We start from the raw sequence: 14,710 nt of genomic DNA on the forward strand, positions 1-14,710 counted from the left end.
GAAATCCAAAATCCAGAAAGACCAAAATCCAGAAAACCCTAAATCCAGAAAACCCAAAATCCCGAAAACTCAAAATCCCGAAAACCCAAAATCCCGAAAACCCAAAATCCCGAAAACCCAGAATTCCGAAAACCCAAAATCCCGAAAACCCAGAATCCCTAAAAACCAAAATCCCGAAAACCCAAAATCCAGAAAGGCCAAAATTCCGAAAATAAAAGAGAAAAAATAAAAAACCCTTCAAAATTGTGTTTCACTGAAATTTTAAATGAAACATAAAATTAAAACCAATTAAAAAACAATTTAAACATACATTATTATGAGTTAAATATTAAAATTCATAATTCTTTTGATTTTAGTTCAACGACTTTTCCAACTTAACTCAATCACAACAAAACACTGCTGAAAGCACAATAAGAACTTGAAATCATGTAAAAAAGAGATATTGACGGAATCATACACTTCTATTGTTTTTTACATGTTAACACCTTAATTTTACACTTAGGATTGCTTTCGAAACCGAAATCCCGAAAAATTATATAAAATGAAAAATTTGCGCAAATTTTTCATTTTATATAATTTTTCGGGATTTCGGGATCCCATTCGGGATTTTGGGTTTTCGGGATTCTGGGTTTTTGGGATTTTGGGTTTTCGTGATTCTGGGTTTTCGGGATTCTGGGTTTTCAGGATTTTGGGTTTTCGGGATTCTGGGTTTTCGGGATTTTGGGTTTTCGGGATTTTGGGTTTTCGGGATTTAGGGTTTTCGGGATTTTGGGTTTTCGGGATTTCGGTTTTCGGGATTTTGTCCCCAATCCAAATTTGCGAAATAAAAATTAAGTTTTGTCAAGTTTGCGAAATAAAACGTTTTCAAAATAATTTCTCGAGTACACCTCGAATATAATTAAAAATGTCCGAGTTTCTAAAAATGTAAAAACTTTGAAAGACTTAATTTTTAAAATTTGTATGGCTGCCAAAAAAGTATGGCTTTGAAAAAGCTTTGAGTCTTCACAATTTTAAAGTATTTTCTAAGGGTAAAAATGATCAAACTCTAAAGGTCTTAAAGCTCATTTTTTTTTAACTTTTATTTGGATGTGGCCAGTATTATGAACAATTCATCAAATAATCGGAACTGCCCAAGTATTCCGAAATCGTCTTTTGAAAACAAGATTACTGCACTTTTAATAATGTTGAAAATCAAGCATATCTAATTAAAAAAAATTTTTTTATTGTTATCAGAAGTTATTCAAATCAGAAAATTTCTATTTTCTGAGATCACAAAAATTACTAAATTTCTAAAAATTTTACAAAAAGCTGAAGTTTTTCGAAAAGAAGTAAAAAATATTGGGAAATTTTGGTAGAAAACAAAATGATAACAAAAAAAAAAAAAAAAAAAAATAATAAAAAATCAAATATTACCAGAGCTTTATAAAAATTTTGAAAAGTTCGATTTGTCGTATTTCTTCCTGAATTGTGGCGCATTTTTGTCGTGTCATCATTAAAATTCCTCACTGAAAAAGTTAGTACATTTCTTCCACGAAAACTCTCGAAGCACCTTGATCGCAATTCCTAATTACTGTAAGCATCCTTTTAACACCGACTGTAAAGCAGATAGGTGCAGGGTCTGTTGTTTATTTATCTATGCTACATCTGCATGGTGTGATTCAAATGTGTAAATTGTAAAATGAAACACACAAAACAAACAAACAAAAAAAACACACAAAACAAAACAAAATATAATATATAAAGTACAATATCCAACAATGGCACACAGCAAAAACAAAAATAATATATTTCCAACAATAACACATAAAAGTGTTTTTTTTTTCTTCTTTTGATTGTTACTTTTTTTCATATATAAATAACTTCTCTTTGTCTCTTCCTTTTTTTTTTTTTGTGCGCTTTTATATAGGCCGACTTGCCACCCTGGATAACAAGACTACGAATGTGGGACAGTTATGGGACATATGTACCAATAAAAATGACAACCACTACAACCACTGTACCGCCTCATTCTTCTTCGACATTACAACAAAATAAATACAATACCAACACAAACAGTAACAACAATAACAATGTCGTTAACCAAACAAATAATTACGGAAACTATTACTACAGCCCACAAAATCCAAAGTTTGGTAAGAACATTCGCGTGAACATAGACAATGCCTGGAATCCAGTCGACACATACATTTACGGCCCAACTCAGTCCAGTATATTTAACCAAGAAAACAAATACGGTGGCTATTTGCAGCAACAGCAACAGAAGTTCCCGGGGGGAGGAGGTGGCGCATCGTCTGGCAATGGCCTGACAAGCGTCAAGGAGAGTCTCAACTATATCGCCAACACCCGATTCGATAAGAATTCTAAAGATGCTGCTGCAATGGGGGTAGATTTAAAGGGTGGCGGTGGTGCAGCAGCAACTTCTGGTCTTGGCACTTTGGGAAATGGTGGCGGCGGCGGCAGTGGCATTGGCAAAAATAAACGACGGCTTATGTTGGAAATTTATGACTACGAAACACCAAAATTATGCGATCACACTGCCATAACAAGCATCGGAGGACATAAACTGCGACCGTGCAGCCCACTCGAGAGTTACGTCAGTGCCGGAAGGGACTTGGTGAGCCAATTTTATTTATTTTCTCTTCCCTCTCTCTTGCCATTTCTTGTCCTAACTAAATTTCGCGTATTTTCTCAAAATTAGTGATGGGAACTATCGAGTGATTTGAACTATCGATAGTTAGTAACTGAATTAGTGATGGGAACTATCGAGTGATTTGAACTATCGATAGTTGGTAACTGAATGATTTGAACTATCGAATAGTTCATTCATTTATTCATTCGAATAAAAACTATCGAATAAAACTATCGAATGAAAACTATCGAACAAACTATCGGATAAACTATCGAATAAACTATCGGATAAAAAAACTATGCGAATTAAAAAACTATCGAATAAAAAAAACTATTCGAATTCAAAAACTATCGAATAAAAAAAACTATTAGAATGAAAAAAGCTATCGAATAAAAAACTATCGAATGAAAATAGTATCGAATAAAAAACTAACGAATACAAAAAACTATTCGAATTTAAAAACTATCGAAGAAAAAAAACTATTCGAATGAAAAAACTATCGAATAAAAAAACAATTCGAATGAAAATACTATCGAATAAAAAACTAACGAATGAAAAAACTATCCAAATGAAAATAGTAACTAAATGAATGAATGATTTAAAACTATCGAATGAATGAATATTTTACAACTATCGATAGTTTGATAGTTTTTATTCGATAGTTCCCATCACTAAACTGAATGATTTGAACTATCGAATAGTTAATTCATTCATTAATTCATTCATTCGAATAAAAACTATCGAGTGAACTATCGAATAAACTATCGAATAAACTATCGAATAGACTATCGGATAAAAAACTATTTGAATGAAAACAACTATCGAATAAAAAACTATCCGAATGAAAATAGTAACTAAATGAATGAATGATTTAAAACTATCGAATGATTGAATATTTTACAACTATCGATAGTTTGATAGTTTTTATTCGATAGTTCCCATCACTACGTCAAAATGAATGATGAGTGTTTATTTGTGTGTGTGTGTGTGTAAATGAAATAGTATTTGTTGGCATCTAACCACTTAATAACGCAAATCCTTTGATTTATATCGCTTTTGGTTTCGCCTTTGACTGAAGGCTTTTTCCCACCGCCGGCCGCCGCGGCCGATGATTTCGGAGGGAAAATGGCGGCTCTGTTCCCGTTGGCGGCCATCAGCGTTGGCCATCATCATCTGCGTGGTTGCGTTGTTCTTCATGGTTGACAGAGTTTTCCGAAACAAAAACATGGTCCTTTTTCGAGTTCCAATAAAACAACAATCTACCGCTACTCCATTTAATAATTGACCATTTGCCTGTATTATACTCTTCGAGAGAGAGAATAGAGGTACAATTTTGTGGTATGCGGACATCGCTCATGTGTTGCTGATGCGATGCGAGTATGTAGTAAAGTAAAAAACCGAGTCCTTCGGTTGGCCCAGATTTTTACAACTTTTGGCTGACCTCTGTGATATGCGGGAATGACGACAACAAAAACCCAAAAAAGCAATGGACCTCAAATAATCGGCAAAATCCCTTGCTCGATTGGCTTTTATTTTAAATGTTTTTGTTGTTTCGAGTAGAGTATATGAAAATGTGTGTTTTGATTTTGCGGAATCAACTTATTTGTGCGAATTTACGAAAAGTACCCTATTTTCGAAAAAAAAAACAACAAACAAAAGGCTAAAACAAAAATAAATGAAAAAAAAAAAAAACTATAGAGTAAACTTATACCCAAAAATCAATGGATTGGCTCTCTCTCCAAAAATGCCTCTAAAATTGCTTGATGATTGGATTGCTTTTATGCTCTACTACCGTTACACCGAGTTTTATATGCATTTTTCGGTATTAAGTTCGACCATTTTCAACAACTAAAATAGAGAGGGAAAGGATTTTTTTTTTTTTTTTTGGTTTTGATATTTTTGGGTAAAAGCCTATATTCATTTGACGGAAAGTTAGTTTTTACGATGGATATTCGATGCGTGGAAACCCTTTTTTTCTACTTGATGGTTTTTTGTTGTTGTTTTAGTTTGGTGTTTTTTTTTTTTTTGGTGGGATAGTATAGCTTTTAAGAAAGATGTTTGTTTGATTGGTTTAGTCGATACTTGATATGCGTTATTTTGAAAAGAGGGTATAAACGTATTTTGGTATAATAGGGCTAGGAGGGGAATTTTTTGATAGTTGTTGTAAAATCAAAGAGGTTTGGATTTTTTTTTGTGGCTAATGGAATTGTAAACGTACTTAAACGTATTTTGTTTTTTTTTTTGTTTTTTTGGGGGTAATCAAATTTTTTATTACTTCAGATGTGTATTTGATGTTTATTCAGCAAAGATATTATTATACGCAAGAAAATATACTTTGATTAAAGTAAGAAAATTGATGATTCGAAGAATTGAATGTTTAGTTATATGTACAATAATTGATATTGGTATAGTTTCTTACCTAACTGTTTGAGTATATTGAATGAATTTTTATTGCAAAAAACAAACGTAGTTTGATCATAAAAATCATGTTGAGCAAAAATTATGTGGAAGTAAAAATACAAATTTTATTATACTTTTTACTAGGTGAAGTCCTAATTCGATACTAAGACTTTTTTCTTTCATAAATTCGCATCTTTAAATAGGCCTTAAAGTAATACTTTTTGTAACGTGAGGTCCTAATTCGATATGAAGACCTCTTTCTTTCATAAATTCGCATCTTTAAATAGTCCTTAAAGTAATACTTTTTGTAACGTGAGGTCCTAATTCGATATGAAGACCTTTTTCTTTCATAAATTCGCATCTTTAAATAGGCCTTAAAGTAATACTTTTTGTAACGTGAGGTCCTAATTCGATATGAAGACCTTTTTTTTCATAAATTTGCATCTTTAAATAGGCCTTAAAGTACTACTTTTTGTTACGTGAGGTCCTGATTTGATATGAAGACTTTTTTCTTTCATTAATTCGCATCTTTAAGTAGGCCTTAAAGTAATACTTTGTGTATTTAAAAGGTCTTAAAGTTATGATTTTGCTACGTGAGGTCCTGATTCGATATGAAGACTTTTTTCTTTCATAAATTTGCATCTTTAAATAGGCCTTAAAGTAATACTTTTTGAACGTGAGGTCCTAATTCGATATGAAGACCTTTTTCTTTCTAAATTCGCATCTTTAAATAGTCCTTAAAGTAATACTTTTTGTAACGTGAGGTCCTAATTCGATATGAAGACCTCTTTCTTTCATAAATTCGCATCTTTAAATAGGCCTTTAAGTAATACTTTTTGTAACGTGAGGTCCTAATTCGATATGAAGACCTCTTTCTTTCATAAATTCGCATCTTTAAATAGGCCTTAAAGTAATACTTTTTGAACGTGAGGTCCTAATTCGATATGAAGACCTTTTTCTTTCTAAATTCGCATCTTTAAATAGTCCTTAAAGTAATACTTTTTGTAACGTGAGGTCCTAATTCGATATGAAGACCTCTTTCTTTCATAAATTCGCATCTTTAAATAGGCCTTTAAGTAATACTTTTTGTAACGTGAGGTCCTAATTCGATATGAAGACCTCTTTCTTTCATAAATTCGCATCTTTAAATAGGCCTTAAAGTAATACTTTTTGTAACGTGAGGTCCTAATTCGATATGAAGACCTCTTTCTTTCATAAATTCGCATCTTTAAATAGTCCTTAAAGTAATACTTTTTGTAACGTGAGGTCCTAATTCGATATGAAGACCTTTTTCTTTCATAAATTCGCATCTTTAAATAGGCCTTAAAGTAATACTTTTTGTAACGTGAGGTCCTAATTCGATATGAAGACCTCTTTCTTTCATAAATTCGCATCTTTAAATAGTCCTTAAAGTAATACTTTTTGTAACGTGAGGTCCTAATTCGATATGAAGACCTTTTTCTTTCATAAATTCGCATCTTTAAATAGGCCTCAAAGTAATACTTTTTGTAACGTGAGGTCCTGATTCGATATGAAGACTGTTTTCTTTCATAAATTCGCATCTTTAAATAGGCCTTAAAGTAATACTTTTTGTAACGTGAGGTCCTAATTTGATATGAAGACCTTTTTCTTTTATAAATTCGCATCTTTAAATAGGCCTTAAAGTAATACTTTTTGTAACGTGAGGTCCTGATTCGATATGAAGACAGACTGTTTTCTTTCATAAATTTGCATCTTTAAATAGGCCTTAAAGTAATACTTTTTGTAACGTGAGGTCCTAATTCGATATGAAGAATTCGAAAAAGTATTTTTGTAACTTGAGGTCCTAATTCGATACGAAGACCTTTTTCTTTCATAAATTCGCATCTTTAAATAGGCCTTAAAGTAATACTTTTTGTAACGTGAAGTCCTAATTCGATATGAAGACCTTTTTCTTTCATAAATTCGCATCTTTAAATAGGTCTTAAAGTAATACTTTTTGTAACGTGAGGTCCTAATTCGATATGAAGACCTTTTTCTTTCATAAATTCGCATCTTTAAATAGGTCTAAAAGCAATATTTTTTGTTAAGTGAGGTCCTAATTCGATATGAAGACCTTTTTCTTTCATAAATTCGCATCTTTAAATAGGTCTTAAGGTCATAATTTTTACTACTTGAAGTCCTAATTCGATATGAAGACTTTTTTCTTTCATAAATTCGCATCTTTAAATAGGCCTCAAAGTAATACTTTTTGTAACGTGAGGTCCTGATTCGATATGAAGACTGTTTTCTTTCATAAATTCGCATCTTTAAATAGGCCTTAAAGTAATACTTTTTGTAATGTGAAGTCCTAATTCGATATGAAGACCTTTTTCTTTCATAAATTCGCATCTTTAAATAGGCCTTAAAGTAATACTTTTTGTAACGTGAGGTCCTAATTCGATATGAAGACCTTTTTTTTCATAAATTTGCATCTTTAAATAGGCCTTAAAGTACTACTTTTTGTTACGTGAGGTCCTGATTTGATATGAAGACTTTTTTCTTTCATTAATTCGCATCTTTAAGTAGGCCTTAAAGTAACACTTTTTGTTACGTAAGGTCCTAATTCGATATGAAGAATGTTTTCTTTCATAAATTCGCATCTTTAAATAGGCCTTAAAGTAATACTTTTTGTTACGTAAGGTCCTAATTCGATATGAAGACCTTTTTCTTTCATAAATTCGCATCTTTAAATAGGCCTTAAAGTAATACTTTTTGTAACGTGAGGTCCTGATTCGATATGAAGACTGTTTTCTTTCATAAATTCGCATCTTTAAATAGGCCTTAAAGTAATACTTTTTGTAACGTGAGGTCCTAATTCGATATGAAGACCTTTTTCTTTCATAAATTCGCATCTTTAAAAAGGCCTTAAAGTACTACTTTTTGCAACGTGAGGTCCTGATTTGATATGAAGACTTTTTTCTTTCATTAATTCGCATCTTTAAGTAGGTCTTAAAGTATTACTTTTTGTAACGTGAGGTCCTAATTCGATATGAAGACTTTTTTCTTTTCATAAATTCGCATCTTTAAATAGGTCTTAAAGTAATACTTTTTGTAACGTGAGGTCCTAATTCGATATGAAGACCTTTTTCTTTCATAAATTCGCATCTTTAAATAGGCCTTAAAGTAATACTTTTTGTAACGTGAGGTCCTAATTCGATATGAAGACTTTTTTCTTTCATAAATTCGCATCTTTAAATAGGTCTTAAAGTAATACTTTTTGAAACGTGAGGTCCTAATTCGATATGAAGACCTTTTTCTTTCATAAATTCGCATCTTTAAATAGGCCTTAAAGTAATACTTTGTGTATTTAAAAGGTCTTTAAGTTATGATTTTGCTACGTGAGGTCCTGATTCGATATGAAGACTTTTTTCTTTCATAAATTTGCATCTTTAAATAGGCCTTAAAGTAATACTTTTTGAACGTGAGGTCCTAATTCGATATGAAGACCTTTTTCTTTCTAAATTCGCATCTTTAAATAGGTCTTAAGGTCATAATTTTTACTACGTGAAGTCCTAATTCGATATGAAGACCTTTTTCTTTCATAAATTCGCATCTTTAAAAAGGCCTTAAAGTACTACTTTTTGTAACGTGAGGTCCTAATTTGACATGAAAATTTATAATAGTTTATACTTTTTTCAAGAATTTTCTATTTTCCGTTCTTATATCCTTTAGTGTAGAAAATTGTATGACTTTTCGTCAAGAAAAGGCCATGGAAATAATTTCTGACTTCGACGTTCATGAAAAGCATCACTGTGCAGTGATACACCGTAAAATCCTAAAAAAAAAATTGAGATGGCAATTACTTACATCCACTGGAAGTATAGTTCCTGGTTCCGCTTTAAGCTTCTAATTTTATATAATATAAATTAAATTAAAACGACTATGCATGGTATGGCAAAAGTGTCACAAAATGAAAATTCAACAAAAACAGTTGAATTATTTTCATAAATGCTCCCTTCCTTAAATTGCAGTGCACTGAATTTTTCAAATTTAATCTAGCCATATGTTTTTGTTTTGATCTCCCTCTGAAAATTGTTGATTTCAATTAGGTACTACTTTCTTGTGCACACCTTACCTAACTCCCTCTTGATTTAAATTTTCTTACCATCAAGTAATCTGGATGGTTCTTAAGAAAAAGTCCACGCATAATCTGCTTCGTGAAGAGAAAGTTTTCTTGTAAAACCAACAATGGAAAATCTCCAAAGCTTTAGATCCTTTTTGCATTTCTAGCAAACACACAAAACACAAACACACAGAGGAGCTTAAATAATACGGAAACGAAGAGAGATAGAGATAACAAGGAACAAAAACGCAACGGCTTGTGGAGCATAAAGCAAAAATAATAAAAATAAAGAAAAAATATCAAGAAGAAATTACTTATATTTACTCATTCTAATATCTTGAATCCACAAATTCACTGTTCGGCAAAAATGATAATGCAGGAAAAACAAATAATTAAAAAAATGTTGTCTGCTACTGCTGCTACTGTTGGTTGGTGGGGTGGTGGTTCGCTGCTACTCTGTGATGCTATTTTCTTCGACAAAATGGTACGGCGCGCAACGAACGTTTCAGAGTATCTACCTACATTCAAACATACTCGTATACCTAAACTGGCAAATAACTTAATCTGTTATTATAGAAAACCATTGTAAGGGCTGATGGTACTAGTATTCATTTATTTATGGAATCAGCCAGAGTCGGACTGGGAAATCGTCAAATAAGGGGGCCTATATAATGTTTTTTTACAAGCCTACTTGTGATAAAAACAGTATTAGGAAAATGTTCAATTTGGAAAAAGTTAAAAAAAAGAGGTTGTCTTTAAAGCCGGTTTACGGACCATGATTTTACGTGATAACGTCGTCAGAAAACAGGTTGTGTGCTTTTGTTTAAAATGAGTCAATTGAAGAGTTGACTTTTTTCAAACAATCATAATTTACAAGAAAAAGCTAAAACAAAAAATACCTTTTTAATTTTCTCATTATATTAATTTTTTTATTTTAAAAGCTTACAAAAAAAATTATGCAATTTAAAAGCAAAGCATTTTTCTTAAGAATAAAACCATTTTTAAATTTTTACAATTCGCAGAAAGTATAAAAATTATGTATTAAAAACAATCATTTTCATCAAAAAAGCAAAAAAAAAAATGAATTTTTATCTTCTCACGTCATTAATTAAATTTTTTCCCTAACAAACTATAACAAATTTTATTGTCTTAGCTCAAAATATATATATCGTTCAGGTCTATGAGACATCTACAAAAAAGAGCTAGAATTTTTTGAACTCGATCAAAAGCAAAAAAAAGCATTTATTTTTATGTTCTCACGCTATGGATTAATTTTTTTTGTTTGACAACCTATACGAAATTTTATACCATGTGAAAGCTTATTATTTCACCTTTTATATGACGTATCAATCTCATTTCAAAGATGCCTACAAAAGAAGTTAGAATATTTTAAAGTCAACCATGTCGAATTTCCAACCTGAGATTACGATACTTCCCACACTGGTGTTTTGAGGTTTTTCGCAAGTTTCTTGATTTAACATTGTGTAGCTTGTAGTAAGTCTACCGTTATGTGTGATATACCAAATGAAAGGTAATTGTATCAGGATGCTCATAAAAGTTTAATAAAATTTCTATCTGCTCTTGGTCAAAAGTTATAACCTGTTGAATTCTAAAATTTTATTTTACCGTTATCTCAAAATTGTGTTTACGAAAATGATTGAAACTTCGCACACATATAGTCGTAGTCATGGTCTATCATTAAAAAAAAAGATAAAAATCGGTTAAAAACGGTCAAAAAACCTGTTTTTTTTAAAATTTGTTTCCTCCGTTATTCAGTCAAAACTCACTTAACTATTCCAAGTTTTTGCACATGTGTGCATAAGGCCAAAATCTACACGTTGAACGCTCCAAAAAAAGCTAAAAATCAAAAATTACCCAAAAATACCCGTTAAAAACAAGGTGTTTTTCAAAAATTCACATTTCGAAACACAGGGTGTTGGAAAAAAATCCGTATACCTGGCACCTTTAGAATTGTCAAAAAAAATTTTTCCTACCCAAAATCATCATTTTGTCATAGCCCCAACACGTGTACAACGTTCAAACAAAACGTTATAGCTTAGTTTTAGAATTTTTTCTTAAATGCAGTTATTCTAAAATTAGTCTCATTTTTTAAAAATCCTTCATTCAGATTAAGCTTTAGGTTATTATTATCTTTCAAATAAGCTATAGAAGATTTTTTGATCTCTAATAGTTTATTTTAAATTTTTAATTGAAATTTTTGCCGCGAAATTTTTGCCGTGAGAGTGGAACATGAGAAAATGGCGTCACTTTTTTGTGGTGACTGCCATGGTCTATCGATTTATAAGACGTTATCACGTCAAAAAATTCAAAGGAATTTTTGAAACAGTCATTAAAACATATATGTAAACACTAAACATTAAAAGATAAACCTGATAAAACACACATTTTATCAACATTTTTGAACCTTTTGAACATAGAAACCAACTTTAAAATAAATTTATCTATCCATTTCAATTGTCACATTTTATTGCAAGATAAATAAACATGAAGACTGTTAACAGGATTTTCGAGAAACTTTGTTTTTAAATTAGATTTTTTGTATGCTAAGTATTTAGAAGCGTTCGTCTATGCAGAGTAAAAAAAAAAAGAGAAAAATAATTTATGTTCAACTGAAATATTAAAAAAAAATTTGCTTCAGTAAAAGGCCCATAATTTCATGTAAAATTAATGTTTTGTTTAAAAACCGTATTAAACAAAATTTCTGTACAAAATTGTAAATTCATTTGACAACTCGGAAAATAAACAAATTATTTGTTTTTCAATTTCGTTTTTTAAGTAAAAAGTAAAATACTCAAAAGTTGTGAACGTATATTTTGCAATTTTATATTTATACCATACGGATGTAACAAATCCCTGTGATTATGTGTTTTACTTTGAAAATAATTCAAAAGTCAAAAAGGTAATATTTTCATTTGGGTGTCAGTTACAAAAATTTATTCAACAATTTGTATACATAATTGGATCGGGTCACTGGGGCGTATGCGTAACTTTTTTTAATAATAATAATAATAATAATAATAATAATAATAATAATAATAATAGAATCAATCATACTTTAACTATTGACTGCCATAATAATTTGTTATTTGAGGAAAGCGTTACATTTGCCCAATGACAAATTCGAAAAATTGTTCAAAGCTTATTCGATTTTTTGAAAAGTTCACAAAATGTCGAAATAACAAGAACTCGTATCATCTCTGTTTTCTTATCTCTCTCTCTAAATAAAACAAATTATTAATAATTTTTCTACACTCTGACCGGCCTTTTCGCTTCAAATCCACCTCTGAAAGCGGTATAGTAAAGGCATTTTAACACAAAACCGGCCATCTCAGCACAAAGATACTGAACATCCATTTTTCTCTTTTCTGCAGAAAATTAATTGAAAAATAAATGCTTGTAAAATTGTAATTTAATGTTGTTTATGGCAATTTAATTGTTGATGTTTTTTTTTTGTCTTCATTTTTTTTTTTTCACTTTTGTTTTTTTGTTTCCTTTTCATTATCCTTGTTTTGTATTTATATTGCTCAAGAATTATCTGATTAAGTAACACTTTGTCCAAGTGAAAGAAAATAAATTATTTACGATTTTAACTATGCATTTGTATACATCGTATTACTCACACAAATACAACAACAACAAAAAACACTCACACGCACAAGTTGAATTTATACGAATTATGTTCCATTCGTTTCGTTTATTTTTTTATTTTTACACAACTTACTTTATATTTATAATCCAGCAAAAGTTTATTGCTGCACCGGACGGATGTATATAAATGAAAACGAAGAAAGAAGAAGATGAAGTTTGTGAGTTTTCTGGAGGATCTTTAATTTTTTTTTTTATTTTATATTTTTTATTTAAGCGATTTTTGTGTTGAATTTGCGCTATAAATTCGAAAAACTCTAAGGAATTTTATTTAAAGTCGAAAAACATCGCATCTTGGCCTTTTGGATAATTCAATTTTATAACTGGAAACTGGAATATATATACTTTTAATGAACTGTTTGTTGTATAAGGTGCGCACTGACGGAACGATGTGACCTTTTTTCGAATTCCTTCAAAACGATTATGTGTAGGTAGGTGTAAGTGCTGACCTTTAGCGATGAGGAACTTTATTGACGTTAAAAAACAATAAAATTTTATTTTTTTGGCTCAAGGGTATTAACTTCAGAACAGTAAAAGGATTCGTGTATCCTTTTTTTTCTATAAGAAGAAACGTAAATGTTAAAATATTAACTAAAACAGTATTTTTTTAAAGAAAGTTTAAGTTAAAAGAACACATCAGTTCGTTTGAAATATTAACAGATGCAAATTCAGTAATACTCAATTTTTTGAAGGTAGAACAACTTTAAATCAATACTTTCGTTCCAAAATGTGTTTTTTTTTTTTTGCACTACTTTTTGAAGCAAAGCTTTGTTTTCGATATGTTTTTTAGCTCTTGAAACAATTCCTTAATGTGTATTCTTATGTCAAAGTAATTCAATGGCCTTCATTTCAAAGCCACATGTAACTTTAACCCTTTCTTTTTCTATTCTCAATTTTCTTTGTGCATCAAAGAGATTTTTCTGCGATTTCACTATTATGTTTGTCTTATGTAGCGGATAATTACTTTTCTTTGAGTTGCATCTTTTGAGTACTACACATTAAATGAAAGTAACCTTTATTTGAAATCTAAGCTTGTTAACTAATTGAAAAATAGAGAGAAAAAAAAAACAAAGTGATATGTTTTGAGAATATCAACTGAAAACAAATTAACTTTCTTTCTCCGAAACCATTTTGAAATAAATACTCTTGCAGTGTCAATGGTGCTTTCAATAAGTTGAATTTATTCTTAAACAAATGAAGTTCTGAAAAATGAAACATTGAAAAGCATTAGTTCTAGGAATTGAATAAAAAAAACTGAGTTAGGAACTCTTTTGATGTTACATTTTTGAGTACGATGGATGCACTTTCAGAGTATTGAAGTATTGTAGTTTTTCTTAATTTGCTAATTTTTCGTATTGTTATTTTTAAAAATTTACGAAAGTTACGGTAATGATAACATACGAATGACGTAACTATGTCACATAAATTATCGTCTAGAATAAAGATCAACCACTCATTTTATTAAGTCCTATACAAATACCTAGTTCCATCAGAATTAAAAACAAAAACAAAAAATTCAAAATAAACGATAAATTTTAAACAAATTATCATTTTGATTGGTGAAAAAATAGTGAAAGTTGATTTTTTTTTTTTTTTAATTTTACCAGCAAAACAAAAACCAAACCAATATTTAATTGTGAAGTATGTTTTTGGTTTAGGTTTGAAATTAAAAATGAGTAATATCACTGGTCTGCAAGGAAATCCTCCTTTAAATAAAACTATACTTTTCTAAAGGATTTTTGTATTCTGATTCCGAATCTGTCAGAATTGACCTAGCACCTCACGTTTCTTAGATATTCTCGTTAGAAACTCTTAAAAACCCATTTTTTTGCTGTTTTCGAAGAAATATTTTGGCATAATGTAATCTTTTTCAATTAAATTGTTAGGGTTTATGAAAGAACTTATTTTTTTCTTTCAAATTCAGTTTCAAT

The 14,710-nt window shown here is 30.3% G+C and overlaps 1 protein-coding gene across 1 annotated transcript in view; it reads left to right on the forward strand.

The window, feature by feature from the left end:
* The window catches only part of LOC129910587 (uncharacterized), a 242,443-nt gene that overhangs the window by 209,578 nt on the left and 18,155 nt on the right, over window positions 1–14,710 (forward strand). The window contains exon 12 of the mRNA XM_055988016.1: window positions 1,907–2,614. Within this exon, the coding sequence (XP_055843991.1) occupies window positions 1,907–2,614 (708 nt within the window). The remainder of the gene's footprint in view (window positions 1–1,906; window positions 2,615–14,710) is intronic.

This window comes from Episyrphus balteatus, chromosome 2 (assembly GCF_945859705.1).
Source record: "Episyrphus balteatus chromosome 2, idEpiBalt1.1, whole genome shotgun sequence".
Lineage (NCBI taxonomy): Eukaryota > Metazoa > Arthropoda > Insecta > Diptera > Syrphidae > Episyrphus > Episyrphus balteatus.